The sequence below is a fragment of the Porites lutea genome, chromosome 9 (assembly GCF_958299795.1).
Source record: "Porites lutea chromosome 9, jaPorLute2.1, whole genome shotgun sequence".
NCBI classification, from domain to species: Eukaryota; Metazoa; Cnidaria; class Anthozoa; order Scleractinia; family Poritidae; genus Porites; species Porites lutea.
In genome coordinates this window covers 32,763,906-32,789,520 of record NC_133209.1, presented here as the reverse complement: position 1 = coordinate 32,789,520, position 25,615 = coordinate 32,763,906, and the positions used below count along the sequence as shown (strand labels likewise).

The 25,615-nt window shown below is 39.4% G+C and overlaps 2 protein-coding genes across 2 annotated transcripts in view; both read right to left on the bottom strand.

Moving 5' to 3' along the window:
* LOC140948510 (uncharacterized) overlaps positions 1-25,615 on the bottom strand; it is a 74,887-nt gene that overhangs the window by 6,490 nt on the left and 42,782 nt on the right. The gene's annotated exons all lie outside the window — the stretch shown is intronic.
* Positions 609-23,822, bottom strand: LOC140948508 (uncharacterized). Its single transcript, XM_073397754.1, has 7 exons — positions 23,574-23,822; positions 21,463-21,846; positions 10,673-10,828; positions 9,081-9,224; positions 3,887-3,911; positions 3,166-3,331; positions 609-1,283 (listed from the first exon to the last, which is right to left on the bottom strand). Exons 1-7 carry the CDS (start codon positions 23,638-23,640, stop codon positions 1,158-1,160), a joined length of 1,068 nt encoding a protein of 355 aa, XP_073253855.1. The 5' UTR covers positions 23,641-23,822; the 3' UTR covers positions 609-1,157.

Sequence of the window (25,615 nt, the reverse complement as noted above, 5' to 3'; positions counted from 1 at the left end):
TTTGGGGCAGAAAAAAATGTGAATAATTTGCCATTTCATTGCTTTTGCCACTTTATGTTAATTTATAAATGTGTATGTGTGACAATGTCCTGTATTTTAAAAACGAAAGTATACATACTACATTTGATGATAATAACTTAGGCTGCGTGCAAACGGGCGCAACAACTCCCAACATTGTTCCGCCAACAATGTTGGGAGTTGTTGGGTGCGTGTTGGCAGTGGGGTGCAAACGGATGCAACAACTCCCAACAAGTTTGGGACCTGCAGTGCATCGTGGGAAGAATAAAACTCATAAGTCTTTGTAATCCATGCGTAATGAGCGTGCGTGGCCCCAACAATGTTGGAAGAGCTTTGCAAACGGATTCAACATTGTTGCGCTACGCTTCGGCGATCACGGAACAAAAGAAATGTTGGGAATTGTTGGCTGAAAAGTTTGGTCGGTTTCAAACTTAGCGCAACAACACGCTACAACATCCAACAACATGCAACAGGGTGTGCAAACGGGCGCAACATGTAACATCCAACAATGTTGCGAGTTGTTGGCCAACAATGTTGCGTCCGTTTGCACGGGGCTTTATGTAAAAAGAAAATATCAAGCAAGTGAAAACTAATTGTTATTGATATTTAATAGATATAAAAATGAAACAAGATAATTAAAGGTCTATCTATTTCTAGGTACAGTGCAGGGGCACCCAACGACTGTTTTCTGTAAAATATCTGTTCGGAGAAGCAAATATTGCCTAGAATTTCTATTACTTGAGGACGGCTAAAAATTTCTAGATGACCGTTTTATTTATGTACAATTTTCGAAGCTCATCTAATAAATTCCCTAAGATTTCACTCCCCAGGTTAAACTATTTTTCGTAGAAAAAAAGGAAACCTAATTTTTTCGGATTCAAAATGTGATGGAAAAAGGAATAAGAAAAATTCTCCCCTTTGTAATACGCTAAATTGCATCTAAAATTTTCGGGAAAATAATTGTGAATCCCTCGTAATTTCGAAAAGACTTAAGTTCGTCTAGGATGACCGAACGGATACAAATTTTATAGCGCCGCTTAGAAAGCAATTATAGAGATCTAAAAGTACACTGCCAAAAAAAACAACAGCACCACCCGCTAATTCAGCCATCTAAGCAGCCAGATTTGCAGTTCCAGAAATCACCCATTCACGTATTCCGAAGAAGGCACTTGATTGACATATATGGGCGAGTCATTGCTGGCTCCTCTGTCACTGTTCGCTGAGTCGCACGACGTAAGAGAGGTGTAGAGGCCATCGCCTGGTGTCTGAAATGATAGAAACAAAAGGAATAAAGTATAAATTTAGGTGGTTTATTCATCAAATTATGGAGCATCATTGTTTGAAATAATAATGATAATAATGGTAATAATAATGGAAACTTTATTTGCCTTTTTGATTGTACAATTGTAAATGTCACTACGTATAGGCACTTTACAATTGGCTGTTTGAGATTGAATTATTCAAAAATCAAAATTTCATTAAGACTAGGCTATCCAACTCCTATTTCTACAACAAAAGATTTAATATGTTGCTCTAATGGCTATATTTATCATTGTTTTGATTAATATAAAATGTTGCTGCTTTTTTTCAATGCCAATGTCATTCATCATGTCTAAGAACGTGGAACATTCGTCGGAGAAAACGCCAAGGGAGCTTATGGAGAGGATAACAAATTTCAAACATCTGTAATTTCTGCTCATTTCGAATTCTTTGATCAAGTTCAGTTATTTTTATTTTTTACGCACTGCATTGTTATTACGGTTAGACTCGAAACCGACTGTTAATTCTACAACATATAGGCACTTGGACTGAATTAGGAAAAGAAGATCTGGACGATAATTTTCACCAGTTATTATTGAAGGATTCAGAAAACCATTAACATCGGCATAGAGACAAGATTTTAATTTTAGTCTATGCTGTTGCTGGTTACAGTTTGCCGCCCTGCCAAAGCTTTTATTTTTTACTCTGGACATCCAGACGTTTGTACTGCCATAATAATAATAATGATAATAATAATAATAATGGCGGGCAACAAGAGGAGCCCGCAATCCTAATCTCCAGGTTGCTGATACGCATAATATAAAATATCATTAAGTCCACTGCGACAAACCGTTGAGTGGTGCCGGATCTAGCAGCTGTAATCAGTACAATATTACAACAACTTGTATAAAATGTAAAACGGCAAACTGATTTGCCGTTTTATATTCTATGCTAACACGCATGCACGGCTCGTATTATGTGGCCAGCTTCGTTTGAAGCTCCACTAAGAACGAATGGAATGCATTGCACGCAGTCTGATCGTAATCATCATCATCATCATCATCATCATCATCATGATCATCAGGATTAACGCAACCCAGATTTCCTTCCACTCAGATGGAGGCTAAGCGTTCAATTTTACCACCCTTTCTCCCCACTTCGACACCTACGTGGCACACCATTTTCGTTATATCAACTGGACAGTTGAACCTACACGTCACAATTGTTAAAACACTTGTCACGTTACGCTATCCCGAATGTTGATTCACGTGTCCCCATTTGCAAATATGCACGAATTAAACTTTGGGGAAGAAGAGAAGAAGTGAACTCAGAAAAACGTTTAAAAAGTTGGTTGAGATGGCGTGACAAAAACAAATCCCCAATTTTATTCTACTGTTTTAACAAAATTTGACGAGTATTGTACTGAGGTCTCACATGCCGCCGAAACACCTGCGACTTAACCGCCATTAACTGCCTGGGGCATTATTCCTACATCAAAGAACGAACAGAAGTGACCATCAACATGGACCAATCCACTCTTCATCCTTAATGGCCGTATGATGACTGCGATTAACTGACTCAAGTTCAACTTCGCATTTACGCCGGCAGTAAAGACCTCTCATATTTCAGAACGGTATCACAGTCGCTACAGACTATATGCATGCTGTACGTCACAGTTAGGTACGATAAATACTGAGTCGGTATAGGTAAATGATATAAGTCTCAAACAATTGGGCAAAGATAATTGCCAACAGCTGGAAATTTCTTAGTACTAAAGTATAAAAAATAATAATAAAGAATAGTAGAGACATTACAACTCTTCGTTTCCTTCACTATCAACGAGTACGTTCTTGAAAAGTCTGGATTTAAATGAGAGATTTAACTTACTCTTGAAGGATGATGCAAGGTAGCGTATCCGCATTCCGTCCCACCAGATTGTACAATTTCGTCTTCACACCCTTCCTCGTCGTTTTCATGAGACACACCATTCTGTCGTCTATGGGCACCCTGCGCTGGATTCAACAATGAGGTATTCTGAATTTCAAGTTCAATCCTGGAGAAGTACAATGCAACATTCTTAGTTTGTATTGATTTAATTTAAGGGTAAGTGATACGTCTCCATGACCTAGCTCGATGAGCTTCGATATTTGCAGGTAGTCTGTACTTGTAATTTATCGATGTTCATAGAAATATAAAGTTTTGTGAGTTCTAAATTGCTGAAATATATTACTTGTGCTTGACGTCGTAAAGGAAAAGTGAATCTGGAGAAGCACTATTGAACGCACGCACGCTATGTTTAGCTATGATGCCGTGATGCTTAAACACAGACAAATCTCAACGGGACAACAGATGGGGTTGTCTCTACAAAATGCAAAGTTTGAGTCAAGTGGAATTTATTGGCTCTTTTTCCGGGTCGATAAGCAGCCCGTTACTTAGATTTACTTTCGTGTTTGTAGTGTTAGTGGCTGCTGTTGCTGGGGGCAGGGGGCTGGGAAGGGGCAGTGGTGGGTTGTATTTGGCGTAAATAGACATCCAGACATTTTGCGTTTAATTTTTGTCCTTGCAACTATGAAGTTCAGGCGAGATTGTACTTTGGCAGGGACTGTACCTTTCAGCAGTTTTGTCCCTTGCATCTATATAAAGAAAGATAAATAAAAAGAAGAAAAATAAAAGAGGTTATAACAATATTGGGTCAGCAGGTTATAATGTACGCTAATGTCAGTGGAAATTTCTGTAGTCTAAAGATAAAAAGTCTTGTCTGGTCAATTTGCTCAAATCCCTTTCAATCTTTATAATAATAACTATACTCAGCATGTGTTGTAGCATTGGAACCTTCGGGGATCGCCTTTAGGAGCCCCTGACTGGCAGGTGACCATGCGCGTTGTGTTTTGACTTGCTAAGTGGAATACAGTAGCTCTCGGCAAGAGGTGGGATGACAGCTAGTGAACTGTGAAAAAGTATAGAACGAGTTGATAGGACAAACATTTTTCTTGTTGAGTTGTTTCGGAGTGTTCATGATGGCCAATCGAGAATCACGGATGTCCGTTCGATCATGGTCAATTCGGCGCCTGACGCTAATGCTGCTGAGAACTGGCGGATTTAAGACATTCCTTGTCATAAAGGCAAAGACGATAAAGCGGACGAACTGAAGATGAATAAGTTATTACATTATGCTGGACCGGAAGCCATCAAAGAGTATACAGCCACTTTGGGTTCACTGGTGACAAAAACAAAGATGTCTGTCATGCACAAGTTAAAGGAATTGTATCAGGGTGCTAAAAATGTAATTTACTGGGCGACTGGTGTCATGATCGTATCCTGGGAGGAGTTTTTTCAGATGAATTGCGAGGCGAACTGCTGAGGGAGTGCCAGATTTGACGCGACAAGCTACTCACAATTATTGCCGTACATCCAGAAGTACAAGTTTAACACACCAAAAGTTGCTCGTACCGAACGTTCACTTCACTCTATTAGAAACCTCAAGGTTGAAGAAAGGACAACTGCTCGCTTCCTGTAAGTGTTGTGGTAACAAGCACCCATTTACTCAATCATCTCGCTGCCAGGCCTTCACTTGGAAAAAATGCAACAAATGTAAGAAGGTGTGCAAAGACTTAAGTGCTGAAGGTTAACAAGTTGCAGCCGTGGAACATGAGACCCCATTGATGTGCACACCTGTTTTGGATCTGTTGAGCTGGATAGTGTCTCCGGTACTCGAAAAAAATCTAGAGCTTAATTGATCTCATAATCGCTGAGATGGATGTACAGATCAAAGCAGATACTAGTGCAGAGGCTACAGTCAGGCCCCTATGAGCTATACAAGGAAATCACAAACAAACCTCCTCAGATTGAAACTGGTTGGTGTATACCTAACCGGCTTATCGACCTAATTGAGATAATGATGATGACATCTTCAAAGTACGGTCAGACTAAGTAATCATTCTTCCTGGAGGCACAAACGTGTCAGGCAACACACGATATGACGCGCCTGTGTCAATCTGCGTCTGAACACTTTCTTCTGCGATTTCCATTGTCGCGAAGATTTTCTTTTCAACAAGGCTCTCTTTTCCTTAACGTGTCAGTAGTGGTAGAGGGATGATTTGGGCCGCTTGGTGTCTAGTTAGTGTCTAGCAAGGTCTAGTCAATGACTCGAAGTAGTTTTTGTTTCCCTCAGATCATTTCTATGTAATTTTACCCTTGATAACTCGAACCATGTTTTGAGCCCTTAAAAAGTCGGGGAAAAAAATGGTCTAATGGTGTCAAAACATTAAATTTCGAATTTCCCGTTGTCTGATTGTAGTAGTACAGGTTACTAGTGTGGCTGATGTTGTTTGTCACAAATCTAACGTGAAACCAAGTCGTGCTACTGCCGTGTAGCACGGCAAGCCACACGGCAGTAGCTCGACTTGGTTTCAAACGTCGTGCTACCGCCGTGCCTAACTCAATTCATATAAAAGTTTGCTACACCGTTTCTTTTTTTGTGTGGCAACAGCCGTTCTATTCGACTGAACTAAATTCGACGTCTGAAACCAAGTTGTGCTAGTGTCCTGCTGCAGTCTTACAACGGCAGTGGCACGACGTTCGAAACAGGTCTTACTTTTGTACCGGTCTGAGGCTGTACCGTTCTCATGTAAAACGGAAATAAATCTCTGACCGTGTCCATTAATAGCAATTTTTCTTGGTATGGCTCTATCATTTTTGCTTTTTCCGCGCAAAATAAGAACACTGCTATGAATAACTGTAAACAAGACTTGGAAGTAGCTTCAATTGAATATATGCTTCGGTTAATTAAGGGATTGCTCCAATATGAGATGCTGTGCATTTAACATGCCACCAGATGAGCGTTAGACTAAGTTTACAATTTTCTGGGAGCAGTAAAATCTCACTTCTCTACTCACTGTAGTAATTGACGTAAATTTTTACCAGTTAGGACAGACAGCGAATAATATGTTAAATAATCGACTTAAGAGAGTTATATAGATCCAAGAATCTCCTGTTTTTGAGCTTGTACCGGTCTCTTGTAATCAACGTATCGTTTTGTCTCGGTCTCATGTAAACGACTGCAAAAATTACAATTTGTACCGGCCTGAGTTCGTCCCGATCTCATGTAATTACCCCCTAACTCTTTTCTGTCTAACCTATCACAGCGCTAAACCCTCGTTTCACTTGCCAATTTTCAAATCTTGGGGGGGGGGGGGGGGGGGGAAGGGGGTCTTGACGAAATTTTGATTTTTCGAAAAACTGAGCAACACTGTTGGCGTATTTACTTAGGCATGGAGGAAATAAGATTTAAGACTGATCACTCGCAACATGGTGATGATAAAAACCCAACTGCTAGATTACGCATTTATGCCCCCCAAATAATTTTATTTGTCTTGAGTTGCAGAAAAAAGAAAAAAAGAAGTATTAGTTAAAGTAAGTTTTACAGTCTAATGGGAATTCGTCTGTTTAAAGCGGGCACTGAATTTTTACACTCCCTTTTCAATACACTTCGCTGCTACATATAGGTAATATAGAGGTCAGCAAAGGGCCAACTACTTTTTTGTAATATTGCAACTTTAAGTAACCTTAAACCCTTGGGCGTACAAGGTAGGGGAGTGGGTGTAATCCCCGGAAGGTTTTTTGAATCAACCACCAAGATAAGTCATCACATAATCCAAACTTGGCGTCGAGCGGGAGCTCCTGCGCAATACCAGAACCATAAAAAACACTGAATGACTTTTGAAAAAGTCATGCAGTCTGCAAAACAACTACATAAAATAACCAAATTCAAGCTTTGGAGAGAACGTGAACCAGAGATACTCTTCTTATCTCTATCAGAACGTTAACCTTCTCCCCTACAAATCCCACCGGCCAAACGCCAGTAGCTCGGTTACTTAGTGCAAATTTAACTAGCCAATGTAGTTTTAATCATGTGGATATTTCTTTAGTGTCTTTTTCCTTTGTATCGCCCTTAGTTAGCTTTAAATAACTAGGCTTCCTCGTTATGACCTGTTGACCAAAAACAAAAAAAAGTATTGCAAATCTTCTTTGAAACATAATCAAATTTCCTTTAATTTATTGATAATTTAATGTTAAATTTGGTGATTTATGTTTACCCGCACCCGCACCCGCTGCCTCTACCCGCGAGACGCGACCCGCGACATTTAGACATACTCACTTTATTTCGATTGACCAGTACACAATGAGCATTCCTGAAATTTTTCAGGTGTTCACAGTTTTCTGAGTTTGACAGTAATTAGTATGCAGGAAGACAGTGACTATAGACACATATGTTTTACTAATGAGGTAACGTCATTCACTAGGCCTTGCTAGACACTTACTAGACACCAAAACGGCCCAAATCATCCCTCTACCGCTACTCGTGGGAAAGGTTAAGGACTGTAATTCACCTTCGGAGGAATTTTCTGAATCGACCGGGTTAACACCGCTCCAAGGACAGCTACCTTAATTTACCCTCACCACTGTGGCACATTTCTGAGAAATGATTTGGCTTTTGACATTTACCGTACAACTTTCCAAACGAGGGACATTTAGTGCGCTGCTTGACGTGACTTCTTCAGAAATGTTGACAGCATTTAAATAGTTGTTCTTTAGGCTCCTGTAGGGGCTATTTTAACGGGGCTTCTGACCTTTGCTGCGTGGGTAGCACATTCGACGTTCCAGGCTTGTTTAAGAAATTGACATTTCCAATGCTGTGCTGCATGTGATGATTCCCGCCAATCGCTTTGAGGTGAGCGCTGGTTGCTTCAGCAGATCGAAAAGTATCCAACAATTTTAGGCTATTGTCACACTTTTCGACGAATGCTATTTGCAGCTATACGTGGTTGCCAAAGCTCGCAATAACGTAGCATGAACATCAATTGCTTCGTGAAGCTCGCATTTTCGGTTCTAATAGCGTGTCTGGACTTGTTTCCTTTCCAGCATCCTCTCTCTGACATCTCTGAATAACTTGGGTTTCAGGAGTTCTCTTGAGGTCGGCACGCTGTTCTGGTGCGTCTACCAAACATCCCTTAAGCAGGCTAACTCTTCGTAACCTTTGGTTGGGGTTTCTAGCCTGACAGGTAAAGCATGCTGGATTGATATCTGAGTTGGTCCTCGCTTTATCAGACTTTTTGCTGTGTCTTAATTGCATTTTCCTTTTTGCCATTACTCAGCGTATACTCTGGAAGACTGGTAACGTGTTCAAACTTGACATTGTGGCAAAGGCTGAAAATTCTTTTGAATTAAAAAGAGCACCATCCCACTTCTGACACCATGCATGTTAAGATTCAGTTCAAATAAACGGCACAAAAGGCACTTGGAATCTCAAGACGTCGATGAAAGCGAAGCTTCAAGCTTCAACAACTTGCAAGTGAAGTGTGCCGGGAATAATCTGACACAATTGGCTAAACTAAGTCACGTGAATTGTGTGCGTGACATAATAACGTCACAGAGTAAAGGGTATAGACTGTAATATAAAAAAATGTACATTTTCAGGGTATCACTTACAGTATTTCTTATCAGACGGAAACCCAATTAGGTATTATGTATTGCTTAGAGCTAGCTTTACTGAGATAAACAAAAAAAGCAACAAAAAAAAAGAAGAGCTGTTTAATTAAAACCTAATTATCGGAATAGAAGGCACTATCATATAATTTCCAAAGAGCAGATCCGCAACCGATTTATTGTATCATTACTACAAAGGAGTCTCCTCGGGCTCTGATTCCTTTCAAAAACACAGCTAACAATTAAAAGGAAATAGTCTAAATTGAAGTTATTAACATCAATTAATGACACAGTATTCAGTTGTACGATTAAGTTACCGTTTGATTGTCTTGTTTTGCGCCACAGAAACAACACTACAACAAGTGCAATCAGTGCGATGAATAACAATGCTGCCAGCGTTACCGCTACTACAACCATTGTGTCATATTTATCCTCGTAGCCTAATCGTGGGTTTGAATATGCTATAGAGAACAAACAAAAATGTGATATAAGCGAGTACGATACACGCGATACATTACTGCGCTTTTCACAAACATGCGAATTCTGAAGTTCAAAAGCCAACTGACGTTTGCGTTTTTCGCTGCCGTCAATCATCTTAACGGACCTCTTAGGAAACAAAACTTTACTTTAACGGGTTCAAAAGGTCAAGGTTTGTGATTTGTGATTGGTGGATTCTGATGCGTTTTGTGTGTTTCTGTGTTTCAAGGTTCGTTGTTTGTGATCGTAATTATGATTGACGGCAGCGAAAAACGCAATTCTGAAGGCGGCTTTGAACTTTAGAGTTCGCATGTTTGTGAAAAGCGCAGTAAATCGTATGTCCATCTTATTCGCGTATTTAACTTAAAATCCATGTTCATTGCAAGGTTCAAAACCTTAAAAAAGGAAGAAAAGAAAAAACTAAAACCGAGCGTTTTCAACTATTCAAGTCCCCCCTTCAGACCGAAAAGGGACCTTCGTTACAAGCCGCATGCTTAATTTATTTTTTAAAAGTATTTCTTAGTGGAAAAAGGCTTGAAAAATTTGCAATTGAAACATTCCTCTATTTATTACTTTTCAGTTTTTTCGAGCTTTCCATGTACCCCCCATAGTTTTTAGCCCTTTTCATTTGCTTTGATGATGAAACTTGAAAAAATGATGAATGAATTTTACTCAGGGACTTGTCAGAAATTAGCAGGGGGTGGAAACAGAGGGAGGGTCACAACTTTTTGAGACTGCAGAAAATAAAGGGAGGGGTCATGAAAAATGGACCGTTAAAAGAGGGAGGGTCATGCAAATATGTGTTCGTGATCATGTAGAGGTTCACTCACAGAAGAAATAAGAAGTTCTTTATTTTGTAAAAAAAAAAAAAACCTGGGAGAAATAGGAGAGTCGAGTGGTCAGCTGTCAGAATGAGTGTCGGACTCTTAATGCTGTCACCTAAAATGTATGTATATGGCATTACAAAGAATAGATTAGAAATATATTTTGAGCTTTCATAATACTGACTCACCCTAGTGTATTGCAAGAACTAGATTTTATCATTTATATAAGAGGGGGGGGGGGGGGTCATGATATTTTAGGCCAAGGTGAGGGGGATGGTTAGCAAATTTCCCTCCCATTGCAGGGATGGGTCACCTCATTTCCGAACCCACATTTAAAATTCCCACCCCCTCCTCCCCCCTGCTAATTTCTGACAAGTCCCTCAGCTCCAATGTCTCCGGCTGAGCCGTTTCGAACCAAAGAATAAGGTGTTCCGTTGAAAAAATTACCTTAACGTTCTCAAAAAAAAAAAAAAGACATAAATTCCCTTTCAGAAAATATTTCTAAAAGGCAAACTTGTTTTTCCGGCGTTTCGAAGCAAACGATACTTTCCCTATCAAATTCGGCAACAACTTTGAATGAAAAGGCATTAGCATGGTGCTTGGCAAACCTGGCACCGGTGGTTGAGTAGCTGAACTTGTACTGTCTGTTTCTGTGGTGGTGAACTCATGTGATGAGGTTGTTCTGGTTTGCGGTGTTTTAGTAGGTTTCGTCACATTATCATGTCTCATACAGACACTTTTATTGCCAGTTATGTCGCAGTTATCTGTAAGGGAAAACGATAAAGTTAATTAAGGTGGCTCGATAGAGTTTTTTTAGGGTCAATACCTCACAAGTTGGAGTATAAATTACGTCGCCATTAACAAAGATTTGGAAAAAATAAAGTTAATTAAAGGCCCATTGCCAACCTTGATGCAACGCGGTCGTTTGTTTTTATTTTGAAATCGTACTTTTGTAAATGGCACGCTATGATTGGTCAACACTTTTGCCAGGTTTTCTCGAAAACAAGTTTATGTTTAACATGTAGGCCACCGTAAGGATGCAAGGAACCGTTTTTATTTTTCAGATCTGTACCGTAGAAATAGCTTTTAATTGTTTTCCCGGAAACGGTGAAGGACGGTGATGGTATTTTGAACAGGCACAGTTTACTGACGGCGAGAGTGTATTACGACGGCTACAAAAAGCGTTTGATATTTTCATACGTAAAGTTCAAAACATAACTTATACGGGAACTTAGTCTTGAATAAAACTTGCAACGATAATCGTCTCAAACAGACAGATTTATTGTCAGCTTTGTTTCCTTTACAGTTATCTGTAAGGGAAAAATAAAGTCAATTAAAACAACAACAACATAAGGACCAAATGTCTTCCAGACTTTTTAAGTGAGTTTTGATCAAGCAGCATCCTCTCAATTAAGCGATTAAGCGGCTGGCCGCTGCGACCACCTTTATGCAAAGACGTTAGCCAGTAAAGTTAAACGGGCGAGTCACAAAGGTATAGCTGTACAGTGAACACGCTTTAGGTCAATTGAGTGCAGAGGTTAATACTTAGTGCCTTTGACCCATACACAAAATGACAAATGCTATCAAACAGCACTAACAAAAGCTATGCCTAGATCTAATCTTACTACATATTTATAGAGACAGACTTTTCAACTGACGCACCACGGTTGTGAAATCAACTACCAAGACATATCCCAAACTCAGATTTTATTAAGTCTAATTTAAAAACTTTCCTGTTCAAACAAGCATTTTGTTAGTTGCCTGTTATAAACCACAGAAGAAGTATTATTATTATTATTATTTTAAAATACACATAGAAAAATACTTGTACCTACAACGTAGCTATTTTTAATATCAATACTAGTAACACTTTTGTAAACGTACTGAGGCGCATGCGAAATGCGTAATGAGAACTATTACTATAGTATATATTGTCAGTTTTCTTGGTCGTCCAACCGGATCATTCCCTGGTACCAGGTGACCTCCCGTCACCTTAGGTATCCATCACCTTTCTTATAAGAGGGTCTCAATGGGGTTAACCGATAGGCGTAAAACGGCCAAAAATTTGGTCGATAGCCGTAAAGATTGAAAAATTTTAACCGTTAGGCGTAAATAGGGTAGAAAAGAGTTAACCGTAAAAGAAATTGTTCCCTAGCTTTGTTAATTTTAAGGAAGGTGCAGCTGCTAAACTCACTTATGGTTGCGTTATCTATTTCCCGGCTATTTTGACTCCGTACGCACGTTAGGCCAAGCGCCTTTTAGTTGTGACCTAGACCTAAACTCCATTTCCGCCGCTCTCTCGGGGAACTAATTTTTTCCATAGTGAAAATCTCGCTTCTTGCTGGGGATTAAAATTTGCGATTTTCAGGAGGTCGTCCCGTCGAAATACTAGTAAAATAACACCTAGAGATGTCACTGTTTGTAAAACACGCAGCCGATAAACAACAATTCCCTGTTTTTCTCTGACGCTAACGTAGACATTGCCATGCCTCGTCCCTGTTCGGCGTCTTCCCACGCAATCCCTCGGTGAAGGCATTTCGGTGGCGTATCTGAGAAAAAAACTCGCTCGGACCACGTGACCCGAAACGCGTTAGACGGGCGGAATAATGAGGCCTATGGACAAGGCAACGGCAGACAGTCTTTCTGTACAGTCCTTCGCTATCATTAAAAACATTGGACACGGGAATTTTGTTATTGGTCGTTTTCAAACTAGAACTAGAAATGGATTATCCGTCTGAGACTGGCCTGTGCACAGTCGCCCCCTCCCCCACCGAAACCCCTTCTCCGATTTTTTTTCTGAGGGGAGGGGGCGGCTGTACACAGCCTTTTTGAAACGGATAATCTATCTTCAAACTGTCCGTCAAAATTAACGGATAAAGTCAGGCGGATTGTTCATTCAAAATTAAAACCCTTTCCATTTCAAATTAAGACGTATTACCTATCTGACGCGAATTATCAAACAGATAACCAATCTCACACGAATAATCCGTCTCTAGTGTGAAAACGGCCATTTCTGTTATAATGAATGCCGCCCCCCCCCCCCCCCCCGCGCGCTCCCTGCCTGGAGTTGGGCGTTCGAGTGTCTGCTTTTGCTTTTTCACAAAGATTATTTTTAAATTGACTATTGACATTTCTATGCGTAAAATGATATTAAAAATGGAATACTTTATAAATAGTATGATCTATCAAAAGTTAAAAATTTCAAAAGAATAACTTCATTTTATCCCGAGATGATAAGACCTTTATTTTGCTTGAAGATACCAATAATACTGGTTTATTAATATTCAACTCTTTGAAACAAAAGAAATCAATTTTTAACTTTTTGTCAACCGTAACTGAGAAAAATTAACCGATAGCCGTAAAAGAGCCAAAACGTTAGCCGATAACCGTAAAGGCCACCACTCCATTGAGACCCTCTTATAATTCTTGCTGTTCCCAGTAAACATGCTTTTTGCCTGGCAGAATACTTCCGTCGAGTCCTGCTTTCTTTAGATAAAGATGGAATCTTTTACTGACTGTTTCTAGGGCACCAGTGATGATCGGTACAAGCACAAATTCTTTATTCCACAGACGCTTCAGCTCTCTTTTTATTTTCGATTTTTTCCTGTTCTTTAAGATTAACTCGATGGTCAAATAGGCAAGCGATGTCTTTTATTGTTCAGCTTCTTTCCTTCTTGTTATTATTATTCATTATTATTATTATCATTATTATTATTGTTATTATTACCATATTAACTTTTTTGGTGATTTTTGCAGGCAAAGTATTAAAAAAAAGGTTTAAATCAATGTCCTTCCTTGTCATTCGTTGCAAAAGACGACTGGAAACAGTTTGAATGAAGGGTTACAAATCCAATTAAGTTTTCCGATTTCATGCACACAATAGAGTCGTTTGAAGATTACGTTGACCCTATCCACGAGGCGATCGACGACTTACTTCTCCCAACACTATTCGGTCAAGCGGAGCCTCTCCCTAGTGAACTGCGTCAGCTCGTTACGTTAACACCCGCTCAAGGAGGGCTAGGCGTACCCGACTTACGGTCTGAAGCTCCAAAGCAGTTTGCTGCTTCTAAATACGTCAATAACAGCACCGCACGTAGATTCTATTACCACACAGAGCATGTTCATGGTGGCAGGCGAGAATTCCACGGACGAGTTACAAAGACAACATCAAGCCTTGAAAACTGCGTCGGTGAAATCGAGAATGGAAAGTATTGATTTCACTCTACCCTCGGAACTGCTGCGGTCAGTTAACCAATCGATCGAGAGACAAGGGTGCGAGCTCATGCCTTACCGCAGTGCCTCTTGTCGATCAAGATTTAGTGCTGAATAAACAATAATTCAGAGACGCTCTCCGTTTACGGTATAATATGCCCTTGTCCGAATTACCATGCAAGTGTGTTTGTGGTGAGAAGTATACCGCCCGGAGGCAAGACTGGTCTTGAAGGCGGGGGGGTTTTGGTCTCGCGGAGTGACAGCATTTTTTGATGTTAGAGTAACGCATGTTAACTCCAAGTGTAACCAGGGAAAAGCAACATCCACAATCTTTAAGGAGCAGGAAGAGAAAAAGCGGAAGTACCAACAGAGGGTGCTGGACGTTGAAATGGGATCTTTCACTCCCCTAGTTTTTGGAACCAACGGTGGGATGAGAGCCGACTGCAACTGCTTTTTCAACCGCCTAGCCGAGAGGCTCTCAGAAAAAAATGAGGAACCTTATCACATTGAGATTTTAAGGTCGGTACGCACCTGCGTAAGAGGTTCCAGGACACCCTTCCATAAAATTCCACAAGGGGATTTCATTGATGACTGCCGCTCAAACGCTAGCCAAGCGTGTGTCCGCTAATTTTAGAAAGTGATAATGGCGTGAGCTTGTAAGTTATTATTTTAGGTTCTTTTTAATTTTTTTATTTCATCAAAATTTAAGTCTATGATAGTGAAATGTAAATTGGTCATATGTTAATAAAGATTTTTGCTTAGCTTTCTGATTGAACGGCCTAAATATAATCTTGCATAACAAAAATGGTCCATTAATTTTGGAATTAAGAATGTACGTTCTGTTTCAGTGCTTTTAGATTTAAATTTTAAATTACTTTTCTTAACAGCTGTAAATTTTTCCTTTTTGTTTTAGCCTTTTTTTAGCTTTAGGTTGTAGTTTTAGATTTAATTTTGAAACATTTTTGAATAGTTGTATTTTTTTTTAACCTTTTCTAGCTCTAGGGTTTAGTCTTAGTCTTTAATAACATTGGCTGTAAATTTTGTTTTTCCAGCCTCTTTGATCCTTAGTTAGAGTCTATTTGTAAACCATTTTTATATTGTAAGGCAGGTTTTTATCTCTGGGAAGCACTATGGGGCATTATTTTTATGGATATAGTGCTATATAAGTAAATAAATAACAATTATTATTCATTCAAGATATTTCATCGGTTCTGATTGGCTAAAAGCACACGCATAATTCACCATAACCAGTTTCTGATGACCAAATTTGGAAGAATTTTGTGTTTAACGAGGAAATGACGTCAAAAATGCAGCGTTCTTGAAGGTTAATGCACCGTTAACCGAGAAGACCTGGGGACGAGGTTGAGTTGTTTTGGTTGTGAAAACAAAAAATGGCGGACATTTCACTCGTATCAAGAGTAAGAACTAGGTGAAATTACAGCTAAAAACATGGCAAAAACAGCAACAACACAACTCGAAGGGCGACATTTGCTATTTGGAGAATATTTGCGGAGTTGAACAACCCTAAACGTGCACTATCGGAGGTGAACTTAACATCGATGGAGGTTAGCATGTTTTAGCTTTGTTTTTAAACAAATAATTATTTTGAATGAATGATAAAACAATTATTGAATTCGGCTTTCTTATCATATGAAGAATTATGGAGATCTCGGAGGGTGTTATCCGCCTCGGTCTACGGCCTAACACCCTCCTCGATCTCCATAATTCTTCATAAAATACTCAGCCTCATTCGTTAATTGTTAAGAGCCAATGTCTGTAATTTTCGAGAATCGGTTGACAGTCGTGAATTTTTGAATTTCTTCATATTTTGCTCAAATAATCTCTATAGTACACTAATTTCAAAAATCACGTTAAAACTTGTATCAGCTTTTTATTTTTTCAGGAATCAGGCAAAGTTTGAAAAACTCGAAATCGGCGCTCTTTCGAGTATGAAATTAGCGAAAATGGAGCATTTTCTTCGCGCTCGGACATAAAAACAGAATAATATCTGTAGATGAAATCAAGTCACAAAACAGACACATATTTGTACTTTATAATTCAGCAGTTAACTTTAAATAAACCGTTTAAATGTGACTGTACCGGCCCCAAGAAGAAACACGGTTCCAGCACTTTTCAAAAATGGCAAATTGACCTAACTTCACCATCGTAAAAACCCAGTTGGTACACGGAATTTCAATATGAAACAAGAACTGTATTGAAGCATATCCTTTGCTGTTGTTTGTGTTAAAATGTTTCTGGCGGCATTCCAAATGCGCACTGTCGAGAGACCAAAACCTGAAGGGTATTTTGACACCAGGAAAGCGCGTGCAACAAGCAAGTTTCAACGCTTGGCATATTAATCCTTCGCAAACCTAAGTTACTTCGACATTTAAATCCTAGTCAGAGTTGTAACGGTTTCAGATTATATTTCGGCGTTTCTGTTCGGTTTAACATGATTCCTTTCAACTGATTTTTGCGATAAACCATAATGAAGAGACGAATACGCAGTTCAAATCACAGTTAGTAGAGGGGAATATTTTTGAAATACTCGCTTGCTATAGTTTTAATCGTATTGAAACCTCAATATCAGAAAAGTTATTTACTTACTTGAATTTAAATGCTAGACGGGGTCACAGTACCGCTAACTAAATTCTGCATCACGGCAGAATCGAAGTTAAGTTTGTATATGTTTTCAATCTGTCAACACGAGGGAAGATGACATTCCGGAACTGCGTGACGCGTAACGCGCCGGAAAAGAAATTCCTGGTAGAAGTGTTTTACGGTGCAAGTCTTTGTTGTATCTTCGTATAGAATCGCGCACATATTCAAACTTGGTTTGTGGCGCCTGTGGCCCCAGTAATGCTGAATGTATTGCGATCATCGAAAAGATGTCGTGAGTCACTTGGTATGCTCCTGACTTGTTAGTCACGTGAGTATGTAGGGCAATAACCAAACATCGACCCGACCATGCTAATGATAAAAGTAAGATTTTCTGCATTTACGTTAGGTGATCTTTGTTTGATCCACAAAATTGGCGCATGAAAATATGAGTTTTTCCTCACCACCTCTAAATGTTTGGTTCCGGGTAGCGGTGCAACAAATCACGTGGTACCGTTCTAGATCAACCTACTGGCTGCTCATAGAGGGGTCCATAAAGGCACATTGATTGATTACTCTGTATGGCCTGAACTGAAAATGATATACGCAGACGTTTTCTGAGCGACGAATGTGCAGCTTTTACACTCCTCTTTCGTTTCGAAAATAGACGAGCACGCGAGCGAAGCGAGCGCGCGCGAGAGAGCCCCTTGCTCTACTGGTCAATAAATCCCCCGCGGCTTTTATTTTCATACGCAAAATCGACGATCTTCAAAGAGAAAATAGATCGACGATCTCTAATGAAAAAGTAGAGGGTCTGTGAACAGGCTACGAAGGTGCTTGCTATTATTTTAGTGAACTTTACGAGATGTCTCAGGTGATTATGCTAACGTCATGAAAAGTCTACTTTAGGGAAGGAGGAGGAGATGGGTGGGTTGGTTGGCATTGGGTTCTCCATTAGGATCAACCCTACACATACAACAATTCATGTCTTTATCACTACATTTAGAGCTAGCAGACTTTGTTTGATCCACAAAATTGGCGCATAAAAATAAAAGTTTTTCCTCACCACCGCTAAATGTTTGGTTCCGGGTGGCGGAGAACAAATCACGTTGTACCGTTTCAGAACAGCCTACTGGCCATGCTGGCTGCTCATTTAAAAAGGGGTCTGTAAAGGCACATTAATTGATAACTCTGTGCGGCCTGAAGAAAATTATATACGCAGACGTTTTCTGAGCGACGAAGGTGCTGCCTTTACACTTCTTTTTCTTTTCGAAAATGGCCACGGACTTCTCACCTCGCTCCTCTCCGCTAGGCGGTTGTTTTTGCCTGAGAGATACCACCACGAAGTAGTTTTAGCACACAAGTCACTGCAGGTGCAGACCTAGGAAAAGGGCATTCTCCATCTGAAATTTTAAATCGAAATGAAAGGCTGTTTTCAGCCTTTTATCTCTTTTCTCCGCAACGTATTTGGTTGAAAGATAGTAAGTAAAATGTCTGAGGCACTTTAAAGCATTTTTTCATTTACGCTACGGACTTTGACGTTATGAAAAAGAACTTGTCAGTGAATTGGTTTATTTTCTAGCCTGCGAACAAGTGCCGGGGGGGGATGGTGGCGGATAGAGCCTGGCCCCGGTTGTTCAAAAGGTGGATAGCGCTATCCGATGGATAAATCACTATCCAGTGGATAATGCAATTGGTTTCCCAAATACTTATCCATTGGATAGTGATTTATCCAGTGGATAGCGCTATCCAACGTTTGAACAACCGGGCCCAGGTGACTACTTTTTTTTTCAGGCGGGAGCTAACAGTACATGCATTCTGGTCTACCCCATACTGTGTAGACCGGCCTTTAAGGGCCTCTCTTCGGGGGGCGAGGGATCAGTACAATTCGTCAACAGCTGGTTGAGGTCTCGCCAGAAGTTGCCCTTGCTGAAGAGGAGCAAAGCAATACTACTTTCAGTAATTTAAACATGTTAAATACTTGTATTTCGCTCATCAAATGTGTCCATTGTCCATTTTCGATTTCTGGTTTTTCAGGAATGTTCTTTTGCGGAGCATTGGCCAATTTTCTTTAAACAGTTTTACTCGTTTCCATTTCCCTGCTCTACCTTCATGTTGCATATGGCATACGTGTGTACCTAAATCCCTCAATTCATTAAAGAAGTCTATACGCTAAGCGGGGTAAAGATTAGTTTATTACAAGCAAAGGCACAGAAGGCTTAGTGCAAATAAAAGAAAACTAGTCTGAAAAGTTTTTCAGACTCGGCTTACTCTATTTGTTTTCTTTCTTTATTTGAGTTTCGGCTGGTGACATCCTAAAATCAAGTTAAGTTCGACATGTTTTGGGAATATAAAACATAAAACTAAAAAAAACAGTGTTAATTGTACACTCGTGCGATGATTTATCCTTGTCTGTACAGTTGCGTGACCAGACTCAAATTACACACGGGCTTTCATCACGCATCACAGCGTTTAGTCCGAGGCTAAACGAGGGAAGATTTCGGCAAACTGCGGCCACTTGCGGTTGAAACGACTGTGGTAAGTAATTCTTAGAGATGTCGAATCCCATTTAGAGCTAGCACGCCGTTTCTAGCGGCTTTATTTTAGGTGCAGAAACTCGAGGTCAATATTTAAAGTCCACGAGAACTTAACAGCGCTGTCTTTTTCAGCTACTTGCGTTCAATCAAATGCAGTGTTAATCTACTTAGTTCTTTTTTATGACTATCAAATTGAAAATCGTTTTTCAAAAGATTTTTAGAGCTTCCCGTAATGTGCCCCTTGTAAAACAAGGTAAATTAGCAAATACTTTTGTGTGCCTACACTCGCGGCTAGCTTGTTTTCAGCGTTCCAACGTGCGAAACTACGCTGCACGTTTCGGTGTCTCAGCGACGCACTTTTGTAATGCCGCCAAAAATTTCTTAACACAAGAAACGGCAAAGGATATGCTTTAAAATAGTGTTTGTTTCATGTTGAGATTCCATGTATCAGTTGTTTTTTTCGATGGCAAAGTTAGGTCAAATTTGCCATTTTTGAAAAGAGCCGAAATCGTGTTTCTTCTTGCGGCCAACACAGTCACATTTAAACAGCTTGTCTAAAGATAATTGCAGAATTATAAAGTACAAGTCTCTGTTTTCCTTGTGACTTGATTTCATTTAGAGATATCATCCCATTTTTATGTACGAGCGCGAAGAAAATGCTTAATTTTCGCTAATTTCATACTCGAAAGAGCGCCGATTTGGCGTTTTTCAAACTTTGCCCGATTCAGGAAAAAATAAAAAGCCGTTACAAGTTTTACTGCGATTTTTGAAATAAGTGTACTATAGAGATTATGTGGGCAAAATATGAAGAAATTCAAAAATTCACGACTGTCAACCGATTCTCGAAAATTACAGACATTGGCTCTTAATTATTCACCGAAGTGGAGGTGGCTATAGTGGTGCGGGTAATTACCGAGGCCGCGAAGCGGCGAAGTAAATATACGCTATTTGCTTAAAAAAAAGCTTTTTTTCTCTCATCTATTGAATTAATTTGATAATAATAATAATAATAATAATAATAATAATAATAATAATAATAATAATAACTATAATAATATTTAGTATGTACTAAAACAGTGAGATAATTGAGCACAAAAATATGATTTTTAACTCATTTACTGTTGCCAACGATTACATTTTGGCGCGCAATGACCGAACGGCCGTCGTCGCTTTTTCTTGCCGACAAATAAAACTTTTGAAGCATTTGTTTAGCTCTTGCGGGGAAATTTTTACAAAAGGAGTTGTGAATTCTTTTTGTATTTAAAATCGTTTTGTGAAAAAGATTATTAAATGTAGTTTTAAGCTTATTTATGAACAAGTCAACTAAATAAAGTAACGCAAGACTTCAGCGTAATTTGCATTTGGTAATAGAAAACTTTTTCACCGGTTTTATCGATAAATTCAAGTCAAAATGACAAAGCTTTACCTGTTCAAACTTCCTCACCGAATTTCCTCACCTTCTTCGTGTATTTCGGGAACAGCTTGCTTGATTAGTTGAGAAATTTTCTGGTTAAATGTTACGGCAGCAAACCGGGAAGGCATTTTGCTCGCAACTTACGCGAGTTTGGCGTCGCTCGCTCGGAGGAACTAGAGGTGAATCAGTGAATAGTGCAGGATATTCATTGATTAAGTAGCCAATAAGAGCGCGGGAAAAACACTATCCACTGTTTTAGTATACACTAATTATTATTATTATTATTATTATTATTATTAATTCAATAGACGAAAGAAAAAGCTTTTTTGAGCAAAATAGCGTCAGTGCGTCACATAACCCCTTTAAGTTTGGTTAAAATAATTAATTAGTGAAGGACACATCGTTTTCACGGTATTTAGAGCAACCACAGCTTGGAACTGGGTGGCAATTATCATTACTGCGCTTGTAGTTATAGTGAATAAAATAAGAACACCACAAGCCCTTAAACGTTACTCTGGTTGACCGTCTGTCAAGGGGCCACTTTGTCTGAAGGTGAAATGAAATAAGGATAATTTCACTGACTTTAAGTCAACAACAAGCACATTTTAGAGTACATCTAAATGTGACTTAGTTTTACCTGTTTCTTGCTCGCAAATATAATCTCTTGAAACTCCTTTATTGCCGCTGAATGTCCCATGAGAACCTCTAGGAAAGTCCTTATGAATGATCACATAAAGGTCCCTAGTGTCAGGTTCCTTTTCTTGCCACTTGTTTAAAGTCAGAGGTTTACCATTGACCCAGGTCCAGTTTCCACTCGCATTAAATAAACCTATGTGCCACTCATTATATTTTGTATTTAGCTTCCCAATTTCGTCGGTAATAAATTGCCATTCTCTCTCAGTCTCCATGACAACCAGGTGTTTATTTGTAGCCTCACAAGATTCATTTGCCCTTTCCCAGTTCAATCTTCCGCTGGTCAGTTCACCTTCAAAAGTGTAACAAGAACAAGCCTTCTGTCCCTCTAAGCAAAGGCAAAAAAATGATATGTCGATTATAAAAGCACCTAATATAGTGTGTTAGACAAAGCACATACACATAGTATTGCTTCGTTGCATTCCTTATAACAGGAGACTGACCATTAAAAAGTGATGGTCCCCAGCAATCGGCCAGGAAAAAGAATTATTGCAAGCCAAACCCAAACCAACCCCTATCACTTTTCTAATTTGTCCCTCCCTAAACCTTATTATGTGTGTGTTGTTGGCACAAGAGACATGACGGAGCTTGTTTAACGTAGTCCAGTGGTCAATTTAATAAAACGTTTACAAAGTGTAATAAGTGTAGCCATTGGTTTAGAATCTGAAGCAATAGGTACACTTGCGAAGAAGTTGTATTAAATTGATCCCAGGCCGCCGGGGAGTGAGGCCAGTTACACTGGAAAGAAATAGGCTTCGAGAAACTGGTCGGTATGATGAGAAATATTTGAATGTATGTACGAATCACTAAGGATAAAAGTTGACATAGAATCTGAATTTAATGCGTGAAACAAATCATATATGTGAAATTCCAATGATAGAAGATGTATGGAAGTGGGTGAATCCTCGCAGTTGAAGGAACAACCTAAGCCGTTTAAAAAGAACCTGACCTGAAGGAAAAAAAAAAACGGGACGCGAATAATGACAATTGCTATGACCGGACGCAACGCTCTTTGCAATAGGCCACTTTCGATAAATTAAAATTCCACATTCAAATGACGAGTATTAGATAAATTAGAGGACACACACAAAAAAGGGAAATGAATAAACATACTTATTCATTTTCTGTGTTTGTGTCCTCTCAGTACAGAATTTGAATCTATTGAAAGTGGCCTATTGAGCTGTTCAAGTGAGTCCGTTATATTATATACCCGTTGCTTTGATTGTTTACTTTTAAAACTAATGAACTACGAGGATATGTCTTGTTTCACATTTCCATGGCCACATTCGGGTATATCACGGACTCACAGTTGGCCTGCTCTCTTTTAACCTGTGTGGTACATCAGTCCTCAAAAAGTTACACTTCCGGCGTGACGTAAACGCGTATTTAGTTGGCGTCGAAAGGAGTGATAAAATGACTTTAAAATTAAGCTTTCGTTTGGGCCGGAATTTTCGAAATTTCGGGCTGGATGCGTAAGCAACGTCAAATGTACCTTTCAAGACTTTCAACAACAGCTTTGATTCCTTTCTTACATAACTTCCCTGGGGAACAAAATATACGTACACGTTGCATGACATTGTGTTGCGTGACTATGTTCGCCCACCACGATTCCCTTACTCATCTAAGAATTTAGAAAGTCACGAAAAAACATTGACGTCCTCCTCTTGTTGTGGCAAATACATCAAGACTTTTAAACGGCAAGGAAATAAACTATAGGCGAACGCCATCTTGGGAAATAAACTCTGAATGTTAGTTATTCTTTGAATTTAAGTTCATTTTGTGGAGCACTTCCGTCTTCATGAAAGTAGTAGACAAATTCAAATTTGCGTGGATTGAAATAACCCTGTAGTATATCAAAACTGAATTATTTTCGGTTACCTAATGTATTACGACGCATAAATGTACCTCTTGTAAGGTAATTTGCAAGCGAAAACGAGAAATGTAAACAGATAATGATCATGATCAAACAGGAGTTACAATAGTAGCAAAGTTGACCTATAAAAGCGACTTCATATTAATTATTAAATTTAAAAACTACTAAACACAGATCCTTACCTGTTTCGAAACGTAGTAGCCATAGAACAAGAGCTATTAGCACATATGGCTTCGCTAAATACATCATCTAAATCGTGACTCCAACACTATGAAATCAGCAACAATGCTCCGCTCAATATTAAAATCAACCTTGAGGCATTCAACTTCCCGTCTGATAGTGAGTCACGTCTGGCAAAATTCTACATATGGAATTCCAGTTATGTATCCTTGAAGAATATAGAAAAGGGGGCGTTCATAATTTATGGGGCTGGGGAGCAGTGGCGGGGGGGGGGGGGGTTGGGGAGGGTCAAGGGGGTTGAGGCTTGGCGTGGGTTGGCCATCACCAATTTGGGGGTACCCTGCAAGCAGTGGTTTCTCCAGGCCGGACGCTACGCTACGAAGGGAGAGAAACCACTGCGTGCATCCGTCTGCTTCTTTGATCGAACCGCCGTCCAACGCTATGGACGAATAAATCAACTTTAAACGTGTAAATCCTGTTTGAAAGCAAGTTTAGGCTCTCGCGATATTCAGTATTTCTTTGGATTATTTATTTCTATCTACTTACTTTGTCAAATGTAGGCGAACCCAAATGGAGTTGAATTCCAAGGGACCATATCCAAGTTCAAGAGCGAAAAGAAGAATAAATTTCGTCGTTGCTTGCTTATGTTATCCATAAAACGCAAAATTAAGCATCTTTACGTCGTAGTCGTGCAAAAATGGCAAAGAAATGCAAAAATAAAAGCGTGATGCACGTGCAAAGTTGTTGCATGTTTTGCTTATTAAACCTATTGTTTTGTTGAAGTTTTCGTTGCCGTCTTGTCGTTGGACATTCTTAGTCATCACGTGGACGCGCATGCTCGATGGAAAAGGAAACGGTTGCTCGCAGTGGTTTCTTTCTCATCGAAGTGTAGCGTCCAGACTGGATACTACAATAAATAAAGTTTAGAGCTAGGGGCTTGGATGGAGTCGGCGGGGGGAAGGGGGGAGGAGGGGTCGGGGCCATTGAGAGACACCAGCTTACTACTATATGAGAAATCGAATTCAGATCTCTTCGGGTATTCGTAAGTGAATTTTTAACACAGTCAATCTCCTTTTATCAATACTGCTTTCAACGTACGTGCGTTCACTTGGGTTTCATTCAGTATCTTCTCATCACTTTCAAGTAACATTCTTGAACATTTTCTTGTGGGGCAGGAGAGTTGTGAATAATTTTGCCCTTAATGTTAAGTTATAGATGTGTTAATGTGTGACAACGTCCTTGATTTTGAATTGAAAAAGGAAATATATAAACTATATTTGATAACTGATGTAAAAAGACTGTCAAGCAAGTGAATATTGTTATGATCTTTTATATTAATAAAAATGAAACAAGATGAAGGTCTATGCATTAGTTAGTACGACAGACCTGAATCCTTGCGAGGATCTTTACATAAGTAATCTCCTTTCCCAGATTCTTGACTTTATTATTATTATTATTATTACTTGATTATTATTGTTGATAGCGTGACAGTGAAACCAGCAATTCAAGGGCTAAAAATTAGGCTGCGTAGTAGATCGAGAGACAAGGATAGTTCTGATGTTTCAATTTCTTCCTATTAGTTCAGTAAAAAAATCCAAATTTGTGTTTACTCCTCAGCTCGACCGACTCAGCTGCAAAGTTTACTTAGACAATAAAAAATCAGTATAAATTACAATTTATTTATCCTGTTCACAGACCCTCCGTGGCCCCCTATTTCCTCTTCAAAGTCCGTGGAGTGCGCGGTACAGGCTACAATTCATTTTGAAATATATTTTTGCCATTCAACGATCTAGAACTTGTCCGAATAAATGAAATTAACTAAAAAATAACTAAATGATCGACTAATATTAATTCTTTTATAAACCTCTAATGTCTTGGCGGACGAACGTTTTTAAATATATGATTAAACCAGGATCGATATATTAATAGATTTTTGACTTGCTCGCAATCCCAAGGTAACAACGACAGCACTCGTCCGCTAATCCATCCATCTACACAGGCCGGATTTTCAGTGCCAGACTATCACCCATTCGACGGCACTTGA